The 26,373-nt window shown below is 44.3% G+C and overlaps 1 protein-coding gene and 1 long non-coding RNA gene across 2 annotated transcripts in view; both read left to right on the top strand.

The window, feature by feature from the left end:
* The first annotated feature begins 318 nt into the window (after positions 1–318).
* The window catches only part of LOC130882631 (uncharacterized), a 39,459-nt gene continuing 13,404 nt past the window's right edge, over positions 319–26,373 (top strand). The window contains exon 1 of the long non-coding RNA XR_009057846.1: positions 319–367. This is a non-coding gene — a long non-coding RNA (uncharacterized LOC130882631). The remainder of the gene's footprint in view (positions 368–26,373) is intronic.
* On the top strand, positions 16,298–16,969 carry LOC130882630 (60S ribosomal protein L9). Its single transcript, XM_057782888.1, has one exon. The coding sequence runs from the start codon at positions 16,306–16,308 to the stop codon at positions 16,882–16,884; it is 579 nt and encodes a 192-aa protein (XP_057638871.1). The 5' UTR covers positions 16,298–16,305; the 3' UTR covers positions 16,885–16,969.

The following is a 26,373-nucleotide window of genomic DNA, read 5'->3' as shown; positions in this document are numbered from 1 at the left end:
TGATTACCATGTGATTGGTGACAGGCTACTACTCTATTCTAAACGCAAGAACCAACATCTGTGGTCCATGGAAGCTTCCCCTAACTCGGAGACAAACTAGTAGCACACAGAATTACAAACAGATCTGAGAAGTAGGGACCTTGGTGTAGGCACCCACTCCCTGGGTCTGCTCATCTCTCTCCATTTCTTCTCATGGTTTCAGATACTAGCCCTTTTCAATTTCTCCTCGCAGAAGAACCGTGGACTCTATGGCCATCACCTCTGGACTTAGGTACACTGACTCAGCACACTGAACCAGCAACCCCAAGCTCAGAAGAGTGGGGCACCCCCTCATCCTGTAAGAAAAGCAGCTTACTTTCTAAAGCAGGTCAGTGCGCCTCACTCCTCATTTACTCCTTGTAGAAAATCTCTATATATGGCCTCTTGTTTGATGTCAGATGTAGGGTGTTGTTTCCTGACTGTTTGTTCCCTCAAATTACCCTCTTCCAGGGGCTTGATTCATCACAGATCTGCCAAATGTTGGCCAATCTGTTAGGCAGGAACTACTCCATACATTCCTCCTTGCGCTGGTGTGGTGGCTCAGGCCTTTAACCCGGGCATTAGGGAGGCAGAACCAGGGGGAATCTCTGTAAGTTTGAAGCCAGCCTAGTCTCCATAGTGAGTTCCAGGAGAGCCAGGGTTCCACAGAGAGACCCTGTCTCAAAAAAAACAAAACAGAACAAAATCATCCCTATTATTTCTTTCAGGCAATTGTTGAATGAGCCAGACTGGCGACGGGACGGGGGAGGATGTGATGTATATTTTGATTCCTAGTTGGATAAGATTTCTCATGACCCCCTTTAAACATACCAAGACGTCTCTTTCCTCCCCCCACACCCCTTCTACTAACTTGTTTAAAGACAGGAGAAGACTATCGGAGGAAGGAGACTGTTCTCTCAGTAACAAGAAATGTGTCAGCAACTGCAAATTAGTGTGGAAATTTCTAGATGATGGCAAAGAGAGGAAGAGTCAGTACACATTGTTTCTTCTAGAAGTGAGGCTTGCCTTTATTTAATGCATAAGTAGAACTTCTTGTCATCTGAGACTGGAGTTATTTACTTCAATTATCTTGGTGGGTTTCAATTCTGCCTCCCCCTCTTCTCTTGAAAGAAGGTACATTTTTATTAAGAAGGAAACCCACATCTCTTCTTATGGATTAGCCACTTGTGATGTCATAGAAGAAAGAGTTTATCAGCTGCCTCCTCCACCGGAGTGAGTGTAGGATCTTTGCTCAGATAACATTACCGAATTCTAGTTCACCTCAGAAGGGAACAGCCTGAGCATCATATGCTCAGATAAGTGGTTCTAAGCCCAAGCCATATGATCAAATCGCCTAGGGAGGGATGCATGCCTTGGGCCCCAGCCTGGAGACTCCAGTTCATTTTGGTGTAGGGTAAGACCCAGGCATTGGTGGTTTTTAAAAGTGCTCTAGCAAGATTTATGTGCATTGAGCTTGAAACCCACTACTTAGAGAACTGAGAAGTTTGTCTAGGCCTGGCTTTATGGTCCTGTGGACTAGAAAATTTCCTTCTGAAATGCCAAAGAAGATCCTTCAAATTGATTGGCTGTCTGCAGCCAATGACACCTAGCTCTGGAAGTGAAAAAAAATCTTAACACACACACACACACACACATGTACACACATGCTGTATGTGATATAGCCTTACATGCAAACTTCTGCTTCATCTCACACATTACAAAGCACTGTAGCAGCTACTCTGTTAGTCAAAATGCTTTCCCTGGCTTCCCCAGGATGCAGGGAGCTTCAAGTTAGCTACAAGTTGTGGATTAGTTGTTGTAATAAATACTAAGAGAAAACAGCTTAAAAGGAAAAGAAAGAAGAAAGTTTACTTTTGCATGGGTTTCAGAGTCAGTTCTGCTTGGCTGGCTCTATTACTTTGGGCTTGAGGCAAGGCAGACCACTCCAGTGGTGAAAGAGTGGAGGGGGGAGCTATTCGCCTCATGGCGGCCAGGAAACAGAAAGACACAGATGGAGAAGGACATCTGACAACCTCCTCTGGCTTCTGCATGTTCACTCACAGGTGTGTGTGTGTGTGCAGGCTCGTGTGCACAGACACAAACATACAGTCATTAACAACTGATAAGCTGTACTTGAAGCTCTGTAAAAAACACAAAAGCATGAAAAGACAAAAGCATGGACTAGAAGAAAATGCTTGCAAAATGCATATCAAATAAAACATTTATAGCCTAAAATACACAAAGAACTCTTCATACTTATACATACATATACATATAAATATATATATGACCTGACCAAAAATTGGACTAAAGGTCTAAACAGATACTCTACCAAAGAACATAAACAGATGGTCAAAAAGCATGCATCATAAGGGAACTGCAAATTAAAACAATAATGCAATACCACTACATGCCTATATATGAATAACTAAAATTGATACATATGTGCATACTAATATCAAGACCTTCTGAATGTGAAGAACAGTAAAAATGGTAATTCCTTATCAATAGGGTGCCAGCTGACATAACTGATTTGGGAGACAATTTGGTAGTTTTGTAAAGAGTTCAACGTTGACTGACCACATGATCTAGCCAGTAAACACCTACATGTTTTCCAAAGTGCAGTGAAAAGTGTATGTTTGTGCAATGGCATACAGCTGTCAATAATAACTGTTTTTAATTGTTCCAAACCAGAAACCATGTAGCTGTCCTTCAGTAGGCTCTCCAAGGTGATAATCGGTAGGGCACCTGTCCAGTAGAACTACTCAACATGAAAAAGGAGTTTTCAGCCACAAAAAAAGAGATTTTTGCATATTGTTAAATGAAAGAATCCATCCTAAGAAGCCTGCATAATTTATGACTCGAGCTATATAAATTTCTGGGGAAGGCAAAATTATAGATAGTGATTTACTTTCCTACTGCAGTGAAAAAGCACCGTGGCCAAGGCAATTTATAGCAGAAAGCATTTAATCTGGGGTTCATGGCTCCAGAGGAGAGGAGAGTCTATGACCATCATGACAAGAAACATGGCGGCAGGCGGGCAGGCAGGCAGGCAGGCATGACTATGGAGCAGTAACAGAGAGCTTACATGTTGAGACAACAACCGCGAGGCAGAGAAAGAGAGACACCGGAAATAGCATGGGCTTTTGGTATCTTAAAGCCCACCCTCGGTGACACACCTCCTCCAAAAAGACTGCACCTCCTAATCTTCCAACAGTTCTATGACTTCAGACTAAGCATTCAAACATGTTAGCCTATGGTGACCATTCTCATTCAAATCAACACAGATGGAAAAGGGACCATTGGTTACCAGGGATCCTGGGGGTGGGGGTAGAGATGACAAGGCGGAGCATGGAGGATCTTGGGGCACAAGATTCTTCTGTGTAGCACCCTAATGGTACATATAAGATATCAGATATGTGTCAAACCTAACTGAGTATATAACCCAAAGAGTGGACCCCAAGATTAAGTATGCATTCTCATCTATAAAAATAGATTCACCCAAATGTTTCTAACCAATATGTTTTTCTAGCTATGTTATAAGCCAATACTGGGCCAAACAAACTTATATGAGATGGGTAGACTCTGTAAGACTTTAGGTTTTCATTTCTTACCAACATTTGAAAGTGGTAGTAAATATCAGAGTTGTACTGAGACACAGAGGGTAGTCAGCTAGGCATTATTACCCATGAGTACCAGTTGGCTCCCCAAATTCATGTCTCAGGAAGACTTATCAACCTCTGAGGCCACTAGTAAAGGATTAAGCCTTGGATAATAACAGCCTACTATGTTACTGTTCCAGATGAAAGGCATGTTTGAGGGCTGTGGATATGGATCAGTTGATAAAGAGCTTGCTTAGTCTATTTGACCACACTAACACTGCTTAAAACTGGGGATAGTTACACATGATGGTAATCCCAGCATGCTGCAGGTAGAGGCAGGATGATCAAGAATTTGAGGTCCTCTTTAGCTACATGAGACCTTGTGTCAGATAGATATCTGGTTGGCAAGTAGGTAAGTAGATAAACAGACAGATGGATGGATGGATGAATGGGTAGGTGGATGGATAGATAGATAGATAGATAGATAGATAGATAGATAGATAGATATGGATTGGTGAAGAGAGAGAGAAATTAAATCCCCAGCGCTGCAATCATCATGATTATATTTAGTATTCTTTATAAAATCACTTCTGTGTCTTATGTCACGTGTATAAAGAACTTTTCTTGTCCAAAATTACTTTTTAATCCTTTTTAAAAATTAAATTATGAGCCGGGCAGTGGTGGCGCACGCCTTTAATCCCAGCACTTGGGAGGCAGAGGCAGGCGGATCTCTGTGAGTTCGAGACCAGCCTGGTCTACAAGAGCTAGTTCCAGGACAGGCTCCAAAACCACAGAGAAACCCTGTCTCAAAAAACCAAAAAAAAAAAAAATTAAATTATGTATGTATGCATGTGCATGTGTGTGCATTTGTACACTTATGCGCATGTGGGAGAATTCATGAATGTGCCATGACTAATGTGTGCAGGTAAGAGGCTAGCTTGTGGGAGTCTGTTCTCTTTCCACCATGTAGATCCCAGGGATTGAACTCAAGTCTTTAGGCTTGACTACGGGCACCTTTACCCACTGAGCTATCTTGCTGGTCCTAATCCTCTGATCTCTTGGTTCCTTGGATATATGAATCAACACAGGATACCTGAAAGGCCACCGAAGATGCTGTTTCTAGGGTGCATGGCCATGGGGTACTCTGAAGCATCCTGGGTAACATATAGGGACAGTAAAGACAGGTTCTTTATGGGACTACCCCAGAATAGAATCATGAAGAATATGTAGGAATTAGCCCAACAAATAGAGAACTAAAACCTAGCTCAGCTGGAGATTAGATTGAAGGGATAAGTGGGTAAGACAAGACTCAGGAGGTCACAGTGGCCTGGAGTTCTTAGAACCTTGAACTTCACTTTGAAAGTAAAGGAGGGCACTGGAGAGCTTTAATGGGGCCAAGGGCGTGCATGCTTAGGTTTCTGCTTTAGAAGCTGTCCTGGCCACAAGTGGTCATGGATTGGAATGGAGCCTCCCGAGGCTGGCAGAGCTCTTTGAACCCTTCCCTTGCGAGGATCCCTTGCCTCGCATCACTTGTCCCGTAACTGATCACCAGCCCTGAAACCAAGTATCCCTCTTTTAATTGCTTCTCCGCAGTTTAGACTAAAATAGCAGCGAGTGTTCCAGGAAAGGGTGAAAGCTGCCAATGCCTGATGCTAAGTGTGACTCTCCAGAGCACTTGAGCCCTGGTCTGCTCCGCTGAAATCCGAGAGTGGAGAGATCCCCAGTCCGCTCAATGAGAAGATCCTGTGGCTGGAAGGAAGCCCAGTGGTTGCTCTCCCACCCAGAACAGGAATCCGTCTCAAACACACCCAACAGGTGGTCTAAGGACTCCTGTTCGTCATTCTCCACCTTCAAAGGCAAGCTCCCAGGCCTCCTGTTCCCTTGGATCAGAAAGTTCTTTCTCATGTTGAGCCAAATTTTTCTTCCCAGGGACTTCTACCCATTAGTCAGCAATGCCTCCTCCTACTGAGTCCTCTTTCCTCAAGGGAAAACCATTAGCTTCAGAGACCACAGGCATTAGGAAATGCTGACCTATAAATATGATATTCAAAATATTCAGTGGTTATAAATGGAATGAATATATTAATACCAGTGAACACTTAAAAATACCCACACTGATGAATTTTGTGTTATGAGCATTTTAACACAATTAATTTTTTTCACTTAAAATATGCAAGAAATAATGATAGTTCAGTCTGTAAAACACTTGTCATGGAACTATGAGCTCTCAAGTTTGAACCCCACATTAAAAACATGGGTGTGGTGTCATTCCAGTCTGGGGAGGCCTACACAGACAGATCCCTGGAGCTTGCTGGCCAACCAGCCTACCCTAATTGATGAACTCCAGGCGAAGTGAGAGACCCTGTCTCAAAAGACAAGACGGGTGGTACCTGAGGAATGACACTCAGGTGTTCACACACACACACAAACACACACCCCATATGCCAAGAATAACACACTGACCAGTTAAAAGAACATGACAGAGTGCTTTGAAATTTAAATGCTTGTGCTTTTCAGAATGACACCGCATCTTTACCCCTCAAAACACCTTCTGACCTCACCTCACAAGGCTTCCATCACTGTCTGTGCATCAGTCAGGGGCTCCATTTGTCTCAACCATAAAGTCCTTCCCTCTTTGGCTCCCTCTACCCTTCGATTCACTGGACCATCTGAATGTAAATTAGGATCATTTACTCAGTTACACCAGGACAAAAAATGAATCCCTTGTTGCTTTTAAATCTGGTTCTCATGAAAGAGAGATTATGAAAATGTTTTCATTCCAACATGCTAAGACCTTAATCTTCGTAGAAGTCACTTTATTTTTAAAAGAGAAGTCTGGTATTACTTACATGCATGATATTCTCAAAGAACTGATTTTTTTTTAATGTATTAGGATGGGAGGGGTCTAAGAGAACACTGAAAGCCCAGAGGACTCTCTGACACTGGGACAGTTTTTCTACTTTGAGCTTCTTCTTCACCCTGGGCAGAATGGCGATCCTCAAGAAAGCAGACACTGAATGCCGGTGAAAATAAAGAGGCAGAAATCAGGAGAGAGAATGGAACTGGAGGTCGCGGTGTGAAGCAGACAACTGTCACGTGTTCTGTCTCCTATGCAGAATCACCATGTGTGACAGAAGTAGGGAACCAAGAGAGGGAGAAAAAGATCTCAAGGGGTGGGGAACAAAGAGCAATGGAATATGTGTGCTGTGAAGTTAGGGTGGGCTGCTTAGCAGGAGGTAGGGACCAGCGAGAGGTGGAGGGTGGGGTGAATGGGAGAAGCCGTTGGGAGAGGGGGCTATGAATGTGAGCCTATTTCCACCTTGTCTGACGGTCAGAGTTTGGAGGTTGCTAATCATTGTTGACAACAACCAGGGCTGCACATCCTGACCCAGGGTGTGGTTACTCGGTTCTTTAGACACTAAGATGGCCATGCTGGTGGGCCCACTCCATCCTGACAGACGGTCAGGATTGTAGATCTGCTCCTTCTTTTGTTATATGAGGTTACCTGGTGAGTGGCTGCCTTCAGGATACTTGGTCTAAGGTGGATTCACTGTCTAAACAACAGAATGCTAATGACTTGATGTCTCCAAGTGTTGAAGCAATTAACTGTTCGAGTTGTCCTTTGTATGGTGTTAAAGAAGTCTTTTGTCTTCTTCCCCCTTTTGTATTGGGGTATAAAAGCGCATGGAAAATTAAACTCGCTGGCAATTTCAGTATTCACTGGAACTCCCTCCCAATACTATCCTATGTTTTCTGTTTTATTCTTTTATTCGTGTCTTCATACTCTTTATTTACTGATCCCCACACCACTACCCTGTGGTATTTTTGTCGAGGCTGGTCTCCAACATACAATGACACATATGTAACAGCATTATCTTCTGTGACTTAGTTTACCTTCCACTAGGCTCCACCTCTTAAAGTGTCTGCCAGCTCAGTGCCATCATACCAGAGACCAACCTCCCCGCATATTTAGGTGTGGTGGGAAACCATACCAAATCACAGCTGTGCACCATCACATTGCCACTTCTCCCAAGGACTCCCTGTATCCCATAATGACCCCTCCAGCCCTGCCCTTTGCCACTTGTCTGTCTGTCTTAAGAAGTCCCAAGATGGTAGGTTAGGGTATTACTCAGTGACAACATGGATCCTTAGATGTAGAGACCCTAGCTTCCATCCGCAGCACACACGCGTCTCTAAAATGAACCCGCGTGAAATTCTGGACATCTTGTGCTGGCCACATCTGTCTTAGGTTTCTGAGAACCAGTCGGGGGCTAATAGCTACAGCCTTTGTTGGCCTTGTTACAACAAACCTTTCTGAGTCCAGTCCGTGCCATTTACTGACTTCTTCCCCTCCCACAGTGGCTGAATTACAACAGAAAAGCCCGATGCCTGCCTAGCATCTGGGCACGCATCCAGTGAAGATCACACAGGCCAAGACTGGCACCTGTGGGAAACTCACTACGGTTCCACAACAAAGGATGAGAAGATCCTGGGTATTTGTTTTTAAGTAGTTGGAAGACTCTGTTAGCTCCAACTGGCAAAGGAAAGGAAGGTGAAAACGTTCTTTACTCCTGTCCTTCTCCTGGTGCTGAGAACTGGGGAAGGGAGCATCTTCGGGAACCTAGAAGGCTATGATCGTGGATCATACACTGCGGGCCCAAATCTTATCTTGAGAAGTATGACTTTCTAATCCTGGGGTTTGCAGAGTTGAGGCTCTGGGCAGGATCTTGAGGCAGGACAGAGAAGCTGGTTGAGTCTTTCCTAGGATAACTGTGGAGTGGGAGGCAATGGTGAGGTGGGAGAGAAAGCCGGCTTGCTGTGAGACAATCCTAAGTGACTCTCCGTTTGGGTGGTAAGCAGCCCTGGGCAAGCTGTGCAGCCTTTCCCAACCTTGTTTCTTCACCCCTAGAATGGGTATAATAAACTAATGCTGCAGAGGGTAGTCAGGGGAGCTTCCTGGAAGACTAAAGAGCAGAACTCCACATGCTGTGTTATTCTTTCTTCCTTTGATGGATGTTTTCTGCCAGGGACACCGGTGTGCCGCTGGCCTGCCAGTAAGAGTGTGCTGATTTTTTGAAGGGAAATCTGATAGTTTCTCTTAACTGTTTTTAGCTCCATGGTCTTAAGCAGAGCTTCAGTCCATTTCCAGGTGTGCATGTTAGAGCCATTCATAAGCAGGTGTATCACTTCAGTAACACAGAATGAAACCGGCCCGGGAAACATAGTGAGACCCTGTCTAAGACCACACACACACACACACACACACACACACACACACACACACACCATACTACCACCACCAACAACAGTAACAACAGAACCCAACAGAATGTCCTAATTATGATTTCTATTGCTTTAATGAACCAAAATCAATTTGAGGAAGAAAGGGTTTATTGCCATTGAAGGAAGTCAGGACAGGAACGCAAGCAAGGCAGGAACCTGGGGGGGCAGGAGCAGATGCAGAGGCTATGAAGGGTGCTGCTTACTGGACTGCTTCAGCCTGCTTTCTTATAGAACCCAGTACCACTAGCCCAGGGATGACACCACTCACAATGGGCCAGACCCTCCTCGCATCAATCACTAATTAACAAAATACCCTACGGATTGCCTATGGCCTGACCTTACGGGGGCATTTTTTCAGTAGAGATTCCCTCCTCTCAGATGACTATAGCTTATGTTAAGTTGACTGAAAATGACCCAGCATAGTCCCTAAGCATCCATACCCATGGACAACATTTCCTGGCATCATGTGTCATCAGCCAGAACCGCAAGAGGACTGTTCTATGTAAAAAACCATCAACTGTGTTCTAAAGCCTCCACAAAGGGCGCGCTCCCCCTTGGTGTTGTAGAAAGAGTTGTTATCCAAGCCTTAGAACTTCAGATTATAGCATACAAAAAAAAATCTTAGAAAAAGCATGGCTTATTATGTCTTGTTATGGATGAAAACAATTTAGGCGCAAAGAGTTCCCAGATAAAAGATGATAGAACCCCAATGCAAATTAATGAGATTTATGAGCTTAAGTTCTCCACACTCAGCTGTATCCTGAAAAAAAAAGTATGCAAGCTTTTTCTCCCTTGTTTTTAGTGTGGCAGTAATAGTTGTTTACCCAGCATCTGTTCTCCTTGAAACAGTCACCTGCTAGTTCAGCAGATTCCAGGGCTTGTCTAGCATGCATGACGGCATGAGTTCAATCCCTGACACCGCAGAAACTGTTTCCCTTATTTAAAAAGAGAGAAGGATCTGGCAAGCAACTCCTTTACCCTTGTTCATGTTCCCTCCTGACATGAAGGTATGCACTCTGGAGTGTCAGCCCCATTCTGTCCCATGATGACAAAGCTACGTACTAAGGCTGGCTGGTAGGAATACAGGAGTCTGGGAGATTGGGGCATGAGCGACGGCACAGGGTCCCTGTATTGGCCTCAGACTCACTTTCTCTTGTTACTTTGGTAATGCCACAGTGATCCTGTTTTCATTTCCCCTTCACCTACCGAGTAGAGCCCAGGCTTTCGTGCCATGGGACAATGATCTTTGTACTTTGTAAAGATTTGTCACTTGTATTTTAATAAAACGCTGATTGGCCAGGAGCCAGGCAGGAAGTATAGATGGGGTGAGCAGGCAGGAAATAGAGGTGGGGCAGTGAAAACGGGAAAATTCTGGGAAAAGGAAAGGCTAAGTCTGCAGTTGTCACCCAGATGCAGAGGAAGCAAGATGAGAATACCTTGCAGATAAAGGTACCAAGCCATGTGGCTAACATAGACAAGAATTATGGGTTAAGATGTAAGATATAAGAGTTAATAAGAAACCTGAGCTAATAGGCCAACATTTTATAATTAATGTAAGCTTCTGTGTGTTTCTTTGGGGCTGAAAGTTTGTGGGACTGTGCAGGACAGAAACCTCTGTCAACACTTTCGAGGTATGGCTTCTCCCACATCTATGTCCTTGGTGCTACATTCACTTCTCTTCCTGTCTAACCACATCCCACGTCCATTTTCCTATCACCTCCCAGCCCTTTCTCATAAGTTTCTCTGCCTCTACTAATGCTACTCCTCACTCTAGAATCATCTTTTAATGTTGTGGGCAAGGTTATCCCTGAGCTGAATGGGAAGCTCAGTGCTGTGGCCTTTCTTTTGCCTATCTTCAGTGTGTAGAAGCCTGACTTTGCACGTGGAAAAAACCTAATACTATCAAGATAGTAGTGGAGAGATGGCTCAGGGTTTAAGAGCGTTTACTGCTCTTTCACAGGGCCTGGATTCAGTTCCAGGCACCTACATGGAGGCTCACAACTGCTTGTAACCTGGATCTAACATCCTCATCTGGCCTCTACTGTTTCAGACACGTGGTGCGCTCTCTCTCTCTCTCTCTCTCTCTCTCTCTCTCTCTCTCTCTCTCTCTGTGTGTGTGTGTGTGTCTGTATGTATATATATATGCATACACACACACACACACACTCAAACTCATAAATGTAAAACAGAAGAAACAAGTAAACCGAACAAGGTTGGAAAGTAAACTTTAGCGAACATCCTTCATGTCATCCTTGGGTACACTCTCCCTCATTAACACATGTCAAATCATACTGTGTCCGTTTCGTTGGTTTAATACCAGTCTGTCCTCTTCTAGTGAGTAAGCTCCTCGAGAGCAGGGTACTTCATCTGCTCCGTACAGTGTCCCAAGCAGCACTTGGATGGATAGTGCTTCTTTTAGAAGAATTTATTTAGTTTCTGAACCCCGGAAACTTGTGGGAGAATCTTGAAATAGCCCCGGCTCATGGCTGCTTATTTTTAGCCGTGTTGCTCCTGGGCGATGCTTTGACTTGGATTCTCTGGCGACATCTTTTTAGCATCGGTCATTGCAGCCTGGGCTGTGACTCCAGCACGTCAGACGTAAAGCTGACGGCAGCTTTTGTGTGGAGGAAAGAAAGGACTTGGAGAGCTTATAAAAATTGCTATGCGCTGAGAAGATGTAAAGATGTTTTAATACCAAAGGTCAAAGGCAGCGTTTCCCTTATCTGCTTTCTGCTGGAGAAATTACTTTTAATTTAAAGAACATGCCCAGGTAATTTCCAAATGTAAACACATGGAATTTGAAAGTGGGTAGATTGACATACCTGTATTTGCTCAGCGCAAACCAATAAAAAGAGTGTTTCCTTTGTCCCCTTTCATTTGCTTAAGTAAAGGAGAGTATCACCACAGGGGGACTCAGGAGCTTTCTGGGGTTCCTGACACTAGAACTGATTCCAGGGAGATGTGAGTCAGGCCTGGGACACAAGTGTTAAAGAGACAATTCCCACCCATGAAAGGAAGAAGGGAAGACTTGAGTAGAGAAAGGAAAGAGGGAGAATGGGGGAGAATGCCTAACAGTGCTTAGGCCCACCTCCCGCCGCTATCAACTGTTTTTTTTTTGTTTTTTTTTTTTTTCTGCAGTGACTTGCTGTGTCTGTTTGGAGGAGTTCTTTAACTTCCTCAAGACTCCGCTTTCTTTTCTTTTTTAAAATATTTATTTATTTATTATATATACAATGTTCTGTCTGTGTATATGCCTGCAGGCCAGAAGAGGGCACCAGACCTCATTACAGATGGCTGTGAGCCACCATGTGGTTGCTGGGAATTGAACTCAGGACCTTTGGAAGAGCAGGCAATGCTCTTAACCGCTGAGCCATCTCTCCAGCCCAAGACTCCGCTTTCTTGATAGAAAACGCCGTGACCTGACAATAACCAGGCGGCCAAGTGCACAGCACCGGCATCTGATGGCCGGGTTCCTGGTCTGACTATGCGCTAGCTGGTCTGGGCTGGGTTAACAGCATCCCAGGCCTATGCAGGACACAAACATTTTCGCTTTGGCTCTTCACTCTGTTGTTGTTGATTGGAGAGATTCTTGGGTAAAGCAGGCTGGCTTCCAACTTACTACATCGCCGAGGCTGACCCTGAACTCCTGTTCCTTCTGTCTCCAACTCCCACCCAAGTGTTGAAGTTACAGATGTATGACACCACACCTGAGTGTCTAACGGGTGATGTCATGGGGCTGAAAGGAAGGCCTGGAACATTGTCTGCCTCATAGACAACATTATTCTCCTCCAGGGAATCAGGACGCGCTGTGCTGCGGTAGCACAACACAGACCCAGGAAAGGTTTAACAGATGTCGCGTATTCTGACTGCGGAACATATTTTCTGAGTGTGCTGTCTACAGTGTGCGTTTGTCTTAAAGTCAGAAAAGCCTGGCACAGTTGCACGGGTGTAACCCAGCAGTGGGGAACAAGACTGGAAAATCTTGGGGCCTTACTGACCAGTCAGCCTAGCTGGAAGGGTTAACTCTAGGTTTGCTGAGAGATCCTGTCTCAAAAAATAAGGTGAAGTCAAAGAAACTCAGTGTTGACCTCTGGCTTATAACACACACACATGCACACACACACACGCGCGCGCATGCACACACATACACACACATGCATGCACATGCACACACACTAAAAATAAAGTAAAATATTGTCATGTCATTGGCTAATTAATGTTACTAATCTTTTCCAAGTCAAGAAATCCTCAGTGAGTTTAAAATAAAGGCAAAGACTCTTCTCCCCCGGTGTAAAAAGTCTTCAGGTTGGAAATGGGACCTGTGAGCCCTAACCGACATCCTCCCCAGGGAGTGTGGGCCTGGGCTCTTAGCAAGCTCGGCAGTTAGAACCCCGTGTGAAGGAGGGTGGTTGAAGTGTTTTTTAACTCCAATAGAACACACAGGTCAAGACGCAAAATCTCTGGTAGTTCTCAAAACAAACCATAGAAGGTATTGCTGGATGCCAGAAAATTTCCCCTCGGAGGGGTCTGGTTCCCAAAGTGATGTCTGTGTGTCAAGCTTCCTCCTTTAAGGAGATCGCTGAGGTTCAAGACCAGGATTGCACTGTTCTGTAGTCTTTTTAACTTTGATTTTGTCAATTTAAAACAAGTGATATTTCGAGGGTAAGATAAAAAAAAAAGTTCTGAATAGAATTTCTACTTCCTTCTTCCTATAACCAAATATATAAAACATCTTTTCTATCTATTATCTATTTATCAATCACTTATCATCCATCTATCAATTATCTATTATCTAGCAATCGATCTATATCTTTTCTTTCTTTCTTTCTTTCTTTCTTTCTTTCTTTCTTTCTTTCTTTCTTTCTTTCTTTCTATCTTTCTGAGACAGGTCTTGCTATATAACCCCAGCTAGCTTGGAAATGGCATAGAGTAAGTTAAGCCTCTGCCTTGTGACCATCGCCCTGCCCATGCCTCCTGAGACCTCAGGTCTTAGCATTGGTGTTTTGCTTGCATATACGTCTGTGTGAGGGTGTCAGACCCCTTGAAACTGGACTTACAGACAGCTGTGAGCTGCTATGTGGGTGCTAGAAACTGAACCCAGGTTCTCGGGAAGAGCAGTCAATGCTCCCAACCACTGAGCCATCTCTCCAGCCCCATCTGGCACCCACTGTCAACACATCTGTCAGGAAGAACGTAATTTGGCAGGTGCAGCGAACAGCAAAGAGGCTTGGCGGCTTGACTGGTTGTTCACGCTGAGCCCTGCCCTGCACTGAATGTTTAGTTCAGGCTTGGGCACCACAGCGGTGCTGCCATACAAAGGTCTGAGGAATTATCAACATATGTCAAACATAAATGACCCGCAGTCCGCAGCTGGAGTAGATGCACTCTGCCAAGGCGAGAAAAGAAAACAAAATTACAGACCCACATCCTCCCGCACCCATACCTGCTCTAACCACATAAGCACTTTGCCTGGTAACATAAACTGTGGATTATTACCCATTAGACAAAGTCTGGGAAATGTGAACAGGGGAAAAAGAGAGAGGAAAAATGGTAATCGGTTTCCAAGGAAAACGCCATATGTCTCATGAATAACTCAGATGTTCTTGCTTCAGGTAAATCCCGCTAGAGCTGACTGCAGAGCAGGGAGCACAGCCAGAGACCAGCAGAGCACAGGTGTGATGCTGCTAATGCCGCTGCAGGTTGTCAGGGGCCAGAACCAAGGAGGCAGAGTAGTGATGCAGGTGTTCGCAGAACAGTGTCTCTCTATGGAGGGAGAGAAAGGAGCGCGCTGTATTCCTTCACACCCTGCAGCCGGAGGGGCAAGAGTGATGAGACAAACTTCCACAAAACAATGAAAACCTAAGTCAGGGATGGCATAAAATTAAGGAATATTCTAGGTGTTTGGTGAAGACAATTGGAAGGAGGGAGTTTTGAGCCAGGCTGGGTTTAGAGAGGCATGAGAACTGTTGATTAAATATGAGAGACACACACATACATACACACACGTACAAACACACTCACACACACATATGTACACATACATATACACTCACATACACACATGCACAGATATATTCACATACATACACACATATACACCTACATACATGTATACACATACATATACATACACATGCATACATATACACACATACACACATGCACGCACATACATGCACAACACATGCATACATATGGACACATACATATACACACATACACACATGCACACACATACACAAACACATACATGGGGGGGGTCAAGGGCACTGTGTCAAAGGAGGCTGAGTTGTGTAACATGATGGTGAGTAAACACAGACATACATGGATCCCAAAGGTTTGGCTTCTGGCTGCATGACCTTTGGATTCTCTACACCTCTTACTATCTCACTTCCTTCCAGGGTTACTGAGGTGAGAAATGCTGTATTCCAGCAGGTGCAGCACGGCATTTGGCATGCAGTCATCACTCAATACTAACTCCCTTTCCCTTTCCAGAACCCAGTGCCAACCCTGTCATTATCACAGCTCGTCAAGGTCATTCCTTGACCTCATGTGACATCCCCATCTCAGGCTCTAAAAGAGAACATATCAGAAGTGGAATAAACGACTGTTTGGTCAATTATCTACATCTCCTAGCTCCTTGAGAAAGAAAGTTGTAAGCTGGACCTCCAAGGCACAGCTGAGCCTTGGTAGACATTTTCTAAATGGATGAGGAAAGATGGAGACAGTGGAAGGTCAGGTGCAGCTGCACAGAGAGCACAAGGAGGAACCTGGATAGAACAAAAGACCAAGGGGCAAAATGGCTTACATACCCAAAGTGGATTTAGAGAAACCTCTACAGTCAGTTAAGGCAGAAAGAAAGCGATGCTACCAACAATATGGGAAAGGAATAAGTGTAGAAGAGTGTGCCTCGTGTGTGTATGCGTGTGTGTGTGTGCGTGTGTGCGTAAAGAGAGGGGATGGAGAAACAGAAAGGACGAAGAAGAAGAGAGGAAAAGAGCAGGAGAGAGATTGATTCAAAACTCTCCTGTTCTTTTCCTCTCCTCTTCTACAAGGGGGCTCAGTGGTTAAGAGTGCTGGCTGTTCTTCCAAAGGACCTGGGATCAATTCCCAACTGTCTGTAATTCCAGTTCCAGGTGATCTGACACCTTCACACAGATATTGAGGCAAAACACCAATGCTCCTAAAATAGGAATAAACAAACATGTTTGTATGTTTAAAAAAAAAAAACTGAGAAAGGACACAGGACCCTAAAGCCCACACACGCCTATTCTGTGTAACACACTAGCATCATTGAAAAGGTGTTTTCACTGGTAAGAAGAACAAGGAACTGACAGGGACTCAGTTCCTTTGCTTCAAACAAGATGCCTAATGAGCTCTCTTTGCCCCATCTACTGCGAGAATGAAGACCATTCTCAGCAATCAGACAGTCGACATTCCAGAAAATGTGGACATCACTCTGAAGGGGCGCACAGTCATTGTGAAGGGCCCCAGAGGAACCCTCCGGAGGGACTTCAATCACATCAACGTAGAGCTGAGCCTTCTTGGGAAGAAGAAGAAGAGGCTCCGGGTTGACAAATGGTGGGGCAACAGGAAGGAACTGGCCACCGTCAGAACCATCTGCAGCCACGTTCAAAACATGATCAAGGGTGTTACACTGGGCTTCCGCTACAAGATGAGGTCTGTGTATGCTCACTTCCCCATCAACGTCGTTATTCAGGAGAATGGGTCTTTGGTTGAAATCCGAAATTTCTTGGGTGAAAAATACATCCGCAGGGTTCGGATGAGGACAGGCGTTGCTTGTTCTGTCTCTCAAGCCCAGAAGGATGAATTAATCCTTGAAGGAAATGATATTGAACTTGTTTCAAACTCGGCGGCTCTGATACAGCAGGCCACAACAGTTAAGAACAAGGATATCAGGAAGTTTTTGGATGGTATCTATGTGTCTGAAAAGGGAACAGTGCAGCAGGCTGATGAGTAGACATAAGGTACCAGTCCCAGAAACAAGCTCGGAATTTTATTACGATTTGGGGTGTCTTTTGGGACAATAAAAGACTTGTATTGAAAAAAAAAAAAAAAGATGCCTAATGATAGCAGATGAGGGAATGCAGAGCTGGAGGGTCCTTCAGCCTTCTGCATCCCATACACCAGAGAGACTCCTCAACCCAAGAAAGATGCTACACAGGTACGCAAGCGCACAGGGCAGCCTTCAGGTGGTGTGGTCCATGCATGAGCGCCGAGTCTCTCAGAAGGCCTCCAGTCTCTCTGGCCAAGTTCGTTTCATTCCGAAGGGCAGAAAAGAGCTTGTTATGCAGGCTGCCCTACTCTGAGCTCTTTGGCAGGCCATGAAAACTAGAATGCTGTTCTGAAAATAATGGAAGCAAAGACAAAAGGCAGAGTCTCAAAGTAGAGCCTGATCCTAATGCCTGTTAAAAAATGTATTATGCTGCTAAGTGTGGTGGTATAAGCCCGTACTGCCAAAAGTTGGGAGGTGGAGGCAAGAGGATCAGGGTCATCCTTGGCTAAGTAGCACATTGGAAGCCACTTAGGTTTTATGTGATCCTGTCTTAAACCCCACCACCACCACCAAATGCATTCTGTATCTGGGAGTTGGCCAGGGGAGGGATGTTCTGGGTGAGGTGGATGGGGAAAGGCTAATAACCTCCCCACCTCATGCCCCACATTATCCTTCCCCAGGGCAGAACATACCCTGAGGTACCGTGTTGAACCCTAACAAGAAAACCTCCTCTCCATATAAGCTGAATTAAAATCTATGGAATGCGTTATTCATTGGCTCCTGTAAAGAAAAGTAGAGAATGGCAAACAAGAGGGTCGCCAGAAGACAGCTAGGCCAGACCAACCTCACTTCCTTCTGACAGAAGGCTACAGCGATGCTCAATTGGCAAAACATCTGACGCAGTCCTTCATCAGACCCTTACAGATAAAAACTAAGGTTTTGAAATAGTGCCAGGGAGATGTGAAACTTGGAGAATTTCTCAGGGCTTTTTAATCACCATGTCCCCTTTGGCATTTTAATTATCAGTGCTAGCAGGCAGCAGATGAAGTCCTGAGTGAATGGGCATTACTGACATGATCATGGGCACAAGGATTCAGTGGGAATGTCGAGATCTGGACCAAGTACCGACAGACACAGGGCTGTGTGCAGACAGTCTCAGCTGCAGCTTCCTCATCCTGGAGATGTTGGCTTTGTTGGCGGAAGCCATCACCCTAATCCTCTTCCAGGATGACTGCCACCCGAGACGGTTCCCCTACAGAGACCTTCTACTGAGATTAGCTAGCCACACCCCCCATTTGTGCTGTGTATAAGTGCTGAGTTTCTGGGCTGTTGTTGGGGCATTTCCATCAGATCCCACTGCCTACCAGATCCTGGGCCTCCCTATATGTATGTGCATTCTTTCTTTTATTCCTTGTGGCCAGGTAGGTCACTCCTTAACTGTGCAGATCATGGTAAAAGCCAACAAAAGTTATTCCTCCCACCTAAGATTTATTTTTCATATTTATTTGTATTTTTAAAGTGTGTGTGTGTCTGTGTGTGTGTGTCTGTGTGTATATGGGCATACATGAGCAAGGTGCCCGTGAAAAGGTCAGAGATGTTGAATTCCCCTGGAACTGGAGTTACAGGTGTCTGTAAGTCCCCAGATGTGAGTGCAGGGAATAGAACTAGGTCCTATAGAAGAACAACAAACACCCTCAACCACAGAGCCATCTCTCCATCCTCTCAAGATGCATGGGACGTGGTATACATGTATGAGTGCCCACAGAGGCCAAAAGTGTTGGCTCCCCTAGAGCTGGAATTACAGGCAGTTGTGAACAACCTGACCTGCGTGTTGGGAAATGAACTCAAGACCTATGCAAGAGCAGTACATGTTCTTAACCACTGAGCCATCTCATGAGCCTGAAGAGCTAGTTTTTAGGGGGTCATTGACATATGTCCAACACTGTGCAAGATAAGTCACAATACTATTATATTCATTTATTTATTATTGAGAGAGTTCCATTATGTAGTCCTGGCCAGCCCAGAAGTCAGTCCATAGACCAGACTGGCCTCTAACTCACAGAGATCTACCTGCCTCTGCCTCCCAAGTATTGGCCTTAAAGGCGTGTACCCAGGTAGCAAATATAAACTTTAATACTACTTCATAAACGAGAAAACTAGGCCTCACAGTGGAGAATTTAGCTTGTACAGCACCATAGATCCAGTAAGTGGGTAAACAAAGACAAATATAGGTCCTGTGGGCTTCCAAAATTATTGCTGTTAGGCAGGAAAACATGTTAGTGATGTTTTCATGACATGAAGCTGTCAGGACTAGATGATGCATCAGACAATTATCCGAAATATCAATACTTCACCGTCACACACAAAAGCTGCGATAGTGAACTGAAGTCGAGGCAATAACAGAAAGCCTAAAAACAGAACGAATGACAGGAGGAAGAACAGCCACATAAACACAAGATGGACGAGAGAGCAGCTGGCAGCAACATCAGAGGAAAATCTTGCTGATCTCCCTTCCAGGCTATAGCTAGTAAATAATGTAAGATGGCTGCCGAATAAAAGGGCTCAAGTCATCTTAATATAGACGCAGAGGACCCCAGGCACAGGAAGACGCGCAGGGTGTGCCGAGCCCTGCTCTAATGTCACTCAGCCTGCAGTGTGCCCTGAAATCATGTTGTGAGAGGGGAAGTTTAGAGACTCAAGGAAAATGGGAAGTGTAGGAAGTGCCTGGGAGCATTCACTGCAGACAAGAAGACAGGGGACCAGGAAAGCTATTCTCAAATGGACAAGGGCCATTTCTCAAGCCACTACTTGCAATCAATCTGTATGTATTCCCCTCTAAAAGAGACAACCAGTCCATGAGGACACCAGCTTTGTCTGCCTTCAACTGTTAGGACCAATAGGGGTCCTAGGGCCTGCCCATCAGACTCTGATCTGCAGTAAAGAACACAGGAGCAGTGGATCTGGTATTGATATTCGCATAACCAAACGTGCTGCTTCCTGAACCAAACAGCATAAGTTAAAACAAACAAAAAACCCTAACACACAAACAAGATTGACTATTGGCAACCAAGCAAAAAACTTTTTAAAGGCTTAAGGGCAAGCAGTAAGCACGTAAAGTGTAGTTTGTTGTTGCTGCTTTTTGTATAACATAAATCAAAACAAATAGTAAAACACAACACAGGGCAATATTTACCATGTTCTGAGGGAAGGACATATGACTTTAGTGTTTTTTCCGGAGTATTCAGTCGAGAGATCCAGGTAGGTAATGAGGATTTGAGGAATAATCTATGGAATTTGGTGTCTGGATGTGTCTGGTACTGACTCTGAACAGGCTACCCCCTCCCTTACACATATGTACATGAATTTCTATATAACCAGACTACAATTTATTATTCTAATTATACAAAGCAAAAGCAGTGTCTTTTTCCAATTAGTTGTTTAGAAACATGCCCTGGTACCTATTTTAAGTATTTTTAGCCAGATGGTTGTTGTGGCAGGTGGAATACAATGAAGGTGGCCGTTGGATGGAACTTGGATCTAGTAAACTAATACAATGAAATAACTCGAGGTCCATTCCAGTAAACCCTGACTCCGCATTCCCTCTCCTCCTTGCTCCTATCTAAGGCAAAGTCTGGATTGTATGAATGCATGGTGGCTTTAGTGGAGAAGGGAAGATGAGGGCCTCAGAAACTTGTTCAACACCTGTTATTTATCAAGTCGCCATGGCTCTCTGCTATGACTGGCTGCTCTCGGCTGTTTCCTCTGAGACATCCACTGGACTTGAAGTTCCATACATTCAGGCTCCTGCCTGACCCCATTCCCAGTCAGCACCTCTGCCAGGCATGAAACTCTGGGTTGTTTAAGACCCACACTAGCCATGAGGGATGAGAATTACTGCGTGCTGACTAGTCTTGTGTCAGTTTGACACACACCTAGATTTATCTGAAAGGAGGGAACCTTAAACCGAGAAAAGGTCTCCATAAATTCTGGCTGTAAGGCATTTTTTTTTTTAAATTAGGAGGGCCCAGTCCTTTGTGGATGGTTCCATCCCTGTACGGATGGTCCTGGGTTCTATAAGAAAGCAGACTGAGCAAGCCATGGGAAGCAAGGCAGTAAGCAACACCCCTCCATGGCCTCTGCATCAACTCCAGCTTCCAGGTCCCCCATCTTGCTTGAGTTCCTGTTTTGATTTCCTTCGATGATGAACAGCGATATGGAAGTATAAGCTGAGTAAGCGATTTCCTCCCCAACTTGTTTTTCGGTCATGGTGTTGTGTCCCAGCAATAGAAACCCTAAGACACACTGCCTCCAGACGCCCAGTACAGCTTCTGCCTGGGACAACCAATACAGTTGCTCCACTGGAGGTGGAGAAAGGCAGGATTGCCCTCCTTGAGAGTGTGTGGGGACACCCTGAGATCCTGAACTCCCTTTAGCTATCTGAATATTTTGATACTTTTTCTGCCCTCAAGTTTGAATCCGAGAAAGGTTGAAAACCAGAACTTGTGACTGAACCTTTGTTTTCCACAATGCCCGGAGCCAAAGAGACACTGGTTGGGTTTTTTGATATTGGTTTTTGTTTTTGTTTTGCCTAAAGTACATTCTGCTGGCATGATCTTTCTGGAGTAACCAGCTTCATGGCATGGTCATGCCCAGGAAAAAAACCCTCTCTATGCTGGAGAAGAAATTCTAAGGTCCGACCCCTGCAGATCTCATCTTGATGTCTAATGGAAAGTTATCATAACTTGAGAACGCTTTTCTCTCTTGATCCTATTTGGGGCTCATGAACATTTTGTTGACATCAAGGAATTTGGCTGTGGCCAATATTCTGAGTTCTAGGCAATACCCATTCCTCACCCCCAACACAATAAGCCTGTAACTCTGTACTCAATCCTAATGACAGAAGGTTGCTGAGAAGCAATTAGAGGGGATTAGAATGGATGGTTAGTGTTTGACAGTACTGCCTCTTACCTTCTAATAGCCGGCTGGAATGACATTCATTACAACTTAATCACAGTCGCTTTCCGATGTAGACAGTTTCGGTGGATCGCTTCATTCCCTGTACTCTTGGTTACTGCCTACATTTTGAAAGTAAGCATTCATTTAACAACAGTTTAGCGTTAAGTTTTTCTTTCTGCAATACATTCTCTTCCAGATCAAGAAGCATAATATAGCCGGGCGGTGGTGGCGCATGACTTTAATCCCAGCACTCGGGAGGCAGAGGCAGGCGGATCTCTGTGAGTTCGAGGCCAGCCTGGTCTACAAGAGCTAGTTCCAGGACAGGAACCAAAAGCTACAGAGAAACCCTGTCTTGAAAATCGAAAAAAAAAAAAAAAAAAAAAAAAGAAGCATAATATAGACACCCCATAGTCCCACACTCGTCATTCTATGATTTATGGAGCAATTGCTGTTCTTCAGATCACATGTTAGGCATGTGATCCAAAAATTAATTAATGTTATATCTCCCTTTTGCCACAGTTCAGTGGTATGTACTAAACATATAGTTCTAGCACATTCTGATCATTAGAATCCTATGACCTCAGGACTTCATATGTCAAAAAGCGTCGACCTAATTTCACAACACACCCTTTTTTTATTCTTTTTTTTAAAAGATTTATCTATTTGTATTTTATATGTATGAGTATTTTGCTTGCATGGATGTCTGTGTACCCATGCATAGTTACCCATGAAGGGCAGAAGAGGGCATCAGACTCACTGGAATTAGAGTTACAGATGGCTGAGAGCCATCGTGTGGGTGCTGGGAACCAAAGTTGGGTCCTCTGTGAGAACCACAAGGCCTCCTAAGTGCTGCACCATCTCTCCAGCCTCACAGCCCACTCTTCTTCTTTTTTTTTTTTTTTTTTGTTTTTTTGTTTTTTTGTTTTTGGTTTTTCGAGACAGGGTTTCTCTGTGGTTTTGGAGCCTGTTCTGGAGCTAACTCTTTTTTTTTTTTAAAGATTTATTTATTATGTATACAGTGTTCTGTCTGTCTGTATGCTTGCTGGCCAGAAGAGGGCACCAGATCTCATTACAGATGGCTGTGAGCCACCATGTGGTTGCTGGGAATTGAACTCAGGACCTCTGGAAGAACAGTCAGTGCTCTTAACCACTGAGCCATCTCTCCAGCCCCCCCCTTTTTTTTTTTAAATATTTATTTATTTATTTTGCATACAATATTCTGTCTGTGTGTCTGCAGGCCAGAAGAGGGCACCAGATCTCATCACAGATGGTTGTGAGCCACCATGTGGTTGCCGGGAATTGAACTCAGGACCTTTGGAGGAGCAGGCAATGCTCTTAACCACTGAGCCATTTCTCCAGCCCACAGCCCACTCTTCTTGAGCATCCACATAAGAGCCAGGTCCTATACTGCCTGGTAAGGAAAGAAATATATAATTTTCTCTGGACAGTGTTTCATCCTGAGCCTCACGGGCTGTTAATTCAGCAAGACAGATTTCCCTCAAAGGCAGCAAGACCAAGTTCACAAGCTGGGACTCTTTCGCCATTAATCCTTATGCACTTGGTCTACCCACAGGAAGTTCTAAGAATTGATTCATAATAGCATCTGCGCTCAAGAGTGAACACAAGAGGCAGGATGGGTAGCTGCATCAGGCTAGGTCAGCGCTCTGCAGACACCAGGGAGGAAGCCAGGAAGGCACCAAGTCAGAGTTCTGCCCTGTTCCACACAGCAGCCTCTTCAAACCCAGGCTCCACTTTGAACTGAATCACTGGCTTGCTCCTCTAACCCCGCCACAGCGCAGCAACCTCTCTTCCATGCACACTGCTGAGAAAATGCAGAACCGCTGTTTCTCGAAAAGGCTCCGCGTACCTGCATCCGAGACGCGACACTGACCTGTTGACTCATATTTGGCAAGTTCAGGGTCTCTTTACCACCCCTGGGGAAATATGGTTTATGAAAAACTTGAGGATATTTTACTTGCAAAAGCTATATAAGCATATAATAGCGTTGTCTAGCAAATGGCATTTTATGTACATAACTCAATTTTAAAACTCTTTAGATTTTTAGGATTTAATTGTCTATCATTGTGTGTGGGTTTGTGGTGACGTGGGATTGAGCACACGTGCCGCAAGGCGTTTGCAGAAGTCAGAGGACGGTTTTGAAGGGTTGATTCTCTCCTCCCACTTTTTTGTTTGGTTGTTTGGTTGGTTTTTTTTTTGGGGGGGTGGCTTTTTGGGGATTTTTGTTTTTTCAAGATGAAGGTTTCGCTGTGTAGTCCTGGCTGTTCTGGAACTCTGCAGAACAGCCTGACCTTGAATTTAGACATTCACCTACCTCTGCTTCCTGAGTGCTGGGATTAAAGGTGTGGGCCACCACTCTCTGGCTTCTTCTTCTACTTTTATGTAGACTTTGGATGTCAAACTCAGGTCACCGGGTCCTACTCAGCAAGCACCTTTATCAGCTAAGTCATGTCACTAATCCAAAAATATTTTTTCTTTAAAACAATTTGTTTTAAAATTTAAAGAAGATTTATTTGTGTTATGTGTGTGGATATTTTGCCTGCATGTACATGTATCTGCACACCAGAAGAGGGTACCAGATCCCATCTACTGCTATAGGTGGTTGTGAGCCACCACGTGGGTGCTGGGAATTGAACTCAGGACGTTTGAAAGGACAATCAGTGCTCTTAACCACTGAGTCATCTCTCCAGCCCTTAAATATTTACTTTTATTTGTTTTTCAAGACAGAGTTTCTCTGTGTAGCTTTGGAGCCTGTCCTGGAACTAGTTCTTGTAGATCAGGCTGGCCTCAAACTCAGAGATCCACCTGCCTCTGTCTCCTGAGTGCTGGGATTAAAGGCATGCACCACCACTGCCAGCAAATTTTTATTTTTATTAATATATATGCATGTGTGTGTATGTGTGCATATGCATGTGTATGTGCAGGTGCCTAAGAGGGCATAAAATGTTGGATCCCTTGGAGTTGGAGTCATGGGTGATTGAAAGCTGTCTGACATGGGTGCTAGGAATGGAATTTTGGCCCCCTGAAAGAACAGCAAGTGTTCTTAACTACTGACCCATCATTCTGCCCCCCCCCCAAAACAATTTTATTGGAGCCTTTCTGGGTTTGGTGGCAGATGCCTTTGATCCCAACACACGGGAGACAGAGACAAGTGGATCTCTGTGTGTTCAAGACCACCCTGGTCTATATAGTATGTTCCAAGACAGATAGGTATACCTAATGAGACCCTGTCTAAAGAAGAAACATTCTGGGAATGACTGAGTTAGCTCAGTAGTTAAAAGTACTCATTACTCTTGCAGAGAACCAGGGTCCAAGTTTAAAATTCCACACAGCAGCTCAAAACTGTCTACAATTTCTCTCCCAGGGGATTGGATACCCTCTTCTGGCCTCCAAAGGTACTGCATGCACACGGTGCACACATGCAAACAAAGCATACACATAAAATAATAAAACAAATACATTTTAGCTGGGCGGTGGTGGCGCACACCTTTAATCCCTGCACTCGGGAAGCAGAGGCAGTCGGATCTCTGTGAGTTCGAGGCCAGCCTGGTCTACAAGAGCTAGTTCCAGGACAGGAACCAAAAGCTATGGAGAAACCCTGTCTCAGAAAAAAAAAATTTTAAATTGCTATAATTTGTTCTTTACTAGCACAAAAGCTCTTGGAAATGGATTGTTTCCATTCTTCTAACACTTAGCATGGTGGTTATAATGAACCTAGATATTCCTCCACTGAATTCTCACACCCAGTGAGAAGAGAAGCCAATCAACCTGGAAGTGTCATGAAGTTTCATGAGTTCATGGACTGGGGAAGGGTGGTGGTGTTTATATCCTTCATTAGATTTTTAAAGGTATGAGCCAACAAAAATGGCCAAGAACCACCAAAATCCTTTGATACAAAGTTATTGAATAAGCAAAAGGCTGCTATTCCTTTTTCTTTGAGTTTAATCAACAATTCTAGTTGTGCTCCAGATTTAGGGGAGCTTACATAATTTCATGGTATCTATCTAGGTCATGTTAAGGCCAAGTGCAAAGAACAGAAATGAGTAGAAACAGAAGTTAGACATTGAGATCATTCTGCTAGTATTAAAGGAAGAGCAGGGACAGCCTTGGCTAACACTGCTCTCCCACCAACCAACATAATATGCCCAGGCTACTGATTTCAATAGTGACCAAACTATCAGAAAAATGTCAATATGGTATCCTGCGAAGAGAAGACACTGGCTGGATATTTGATGGTGCTAAGAACCCAAGATGAAAAAACAGAAAAACAAAACACTATAAAACTGTTTCCACAAAGGCTTTGCTAGAACTTAATTTTGTCAAGTATTTTGAGTCTGTTTTAGGGACTTAGTCTCTAAATGTGACTTCTAAATTGATAACTTTGCAAAATAAAAGCAAATTCAAATGTGCCATGTTTTGATCTAAAGCAGTATTGGTCTTACTAAATTTATGTTGCTTTCTTTATAACCTTAAAAAAAA

The sequence above is a fragment of the Chionomys nivalis genome, chromosome 10, assembly GCF_950005125.1.
Source record: "Chionomys nivalis chromosome 10, mChiNiv1.1, whole genome shotgun sequence".
NCBI classification, from domain to species: Eukaryota; Metazoa; Chordata; class Mammalia; order Rodentia; family Cricetidae; genus Chionomys; species Chionomys nivalis.
Note: the sequence above shows the minus strand (reverse complement) of the source record. Positions and strands in the feature narration are given on the sequence as shown.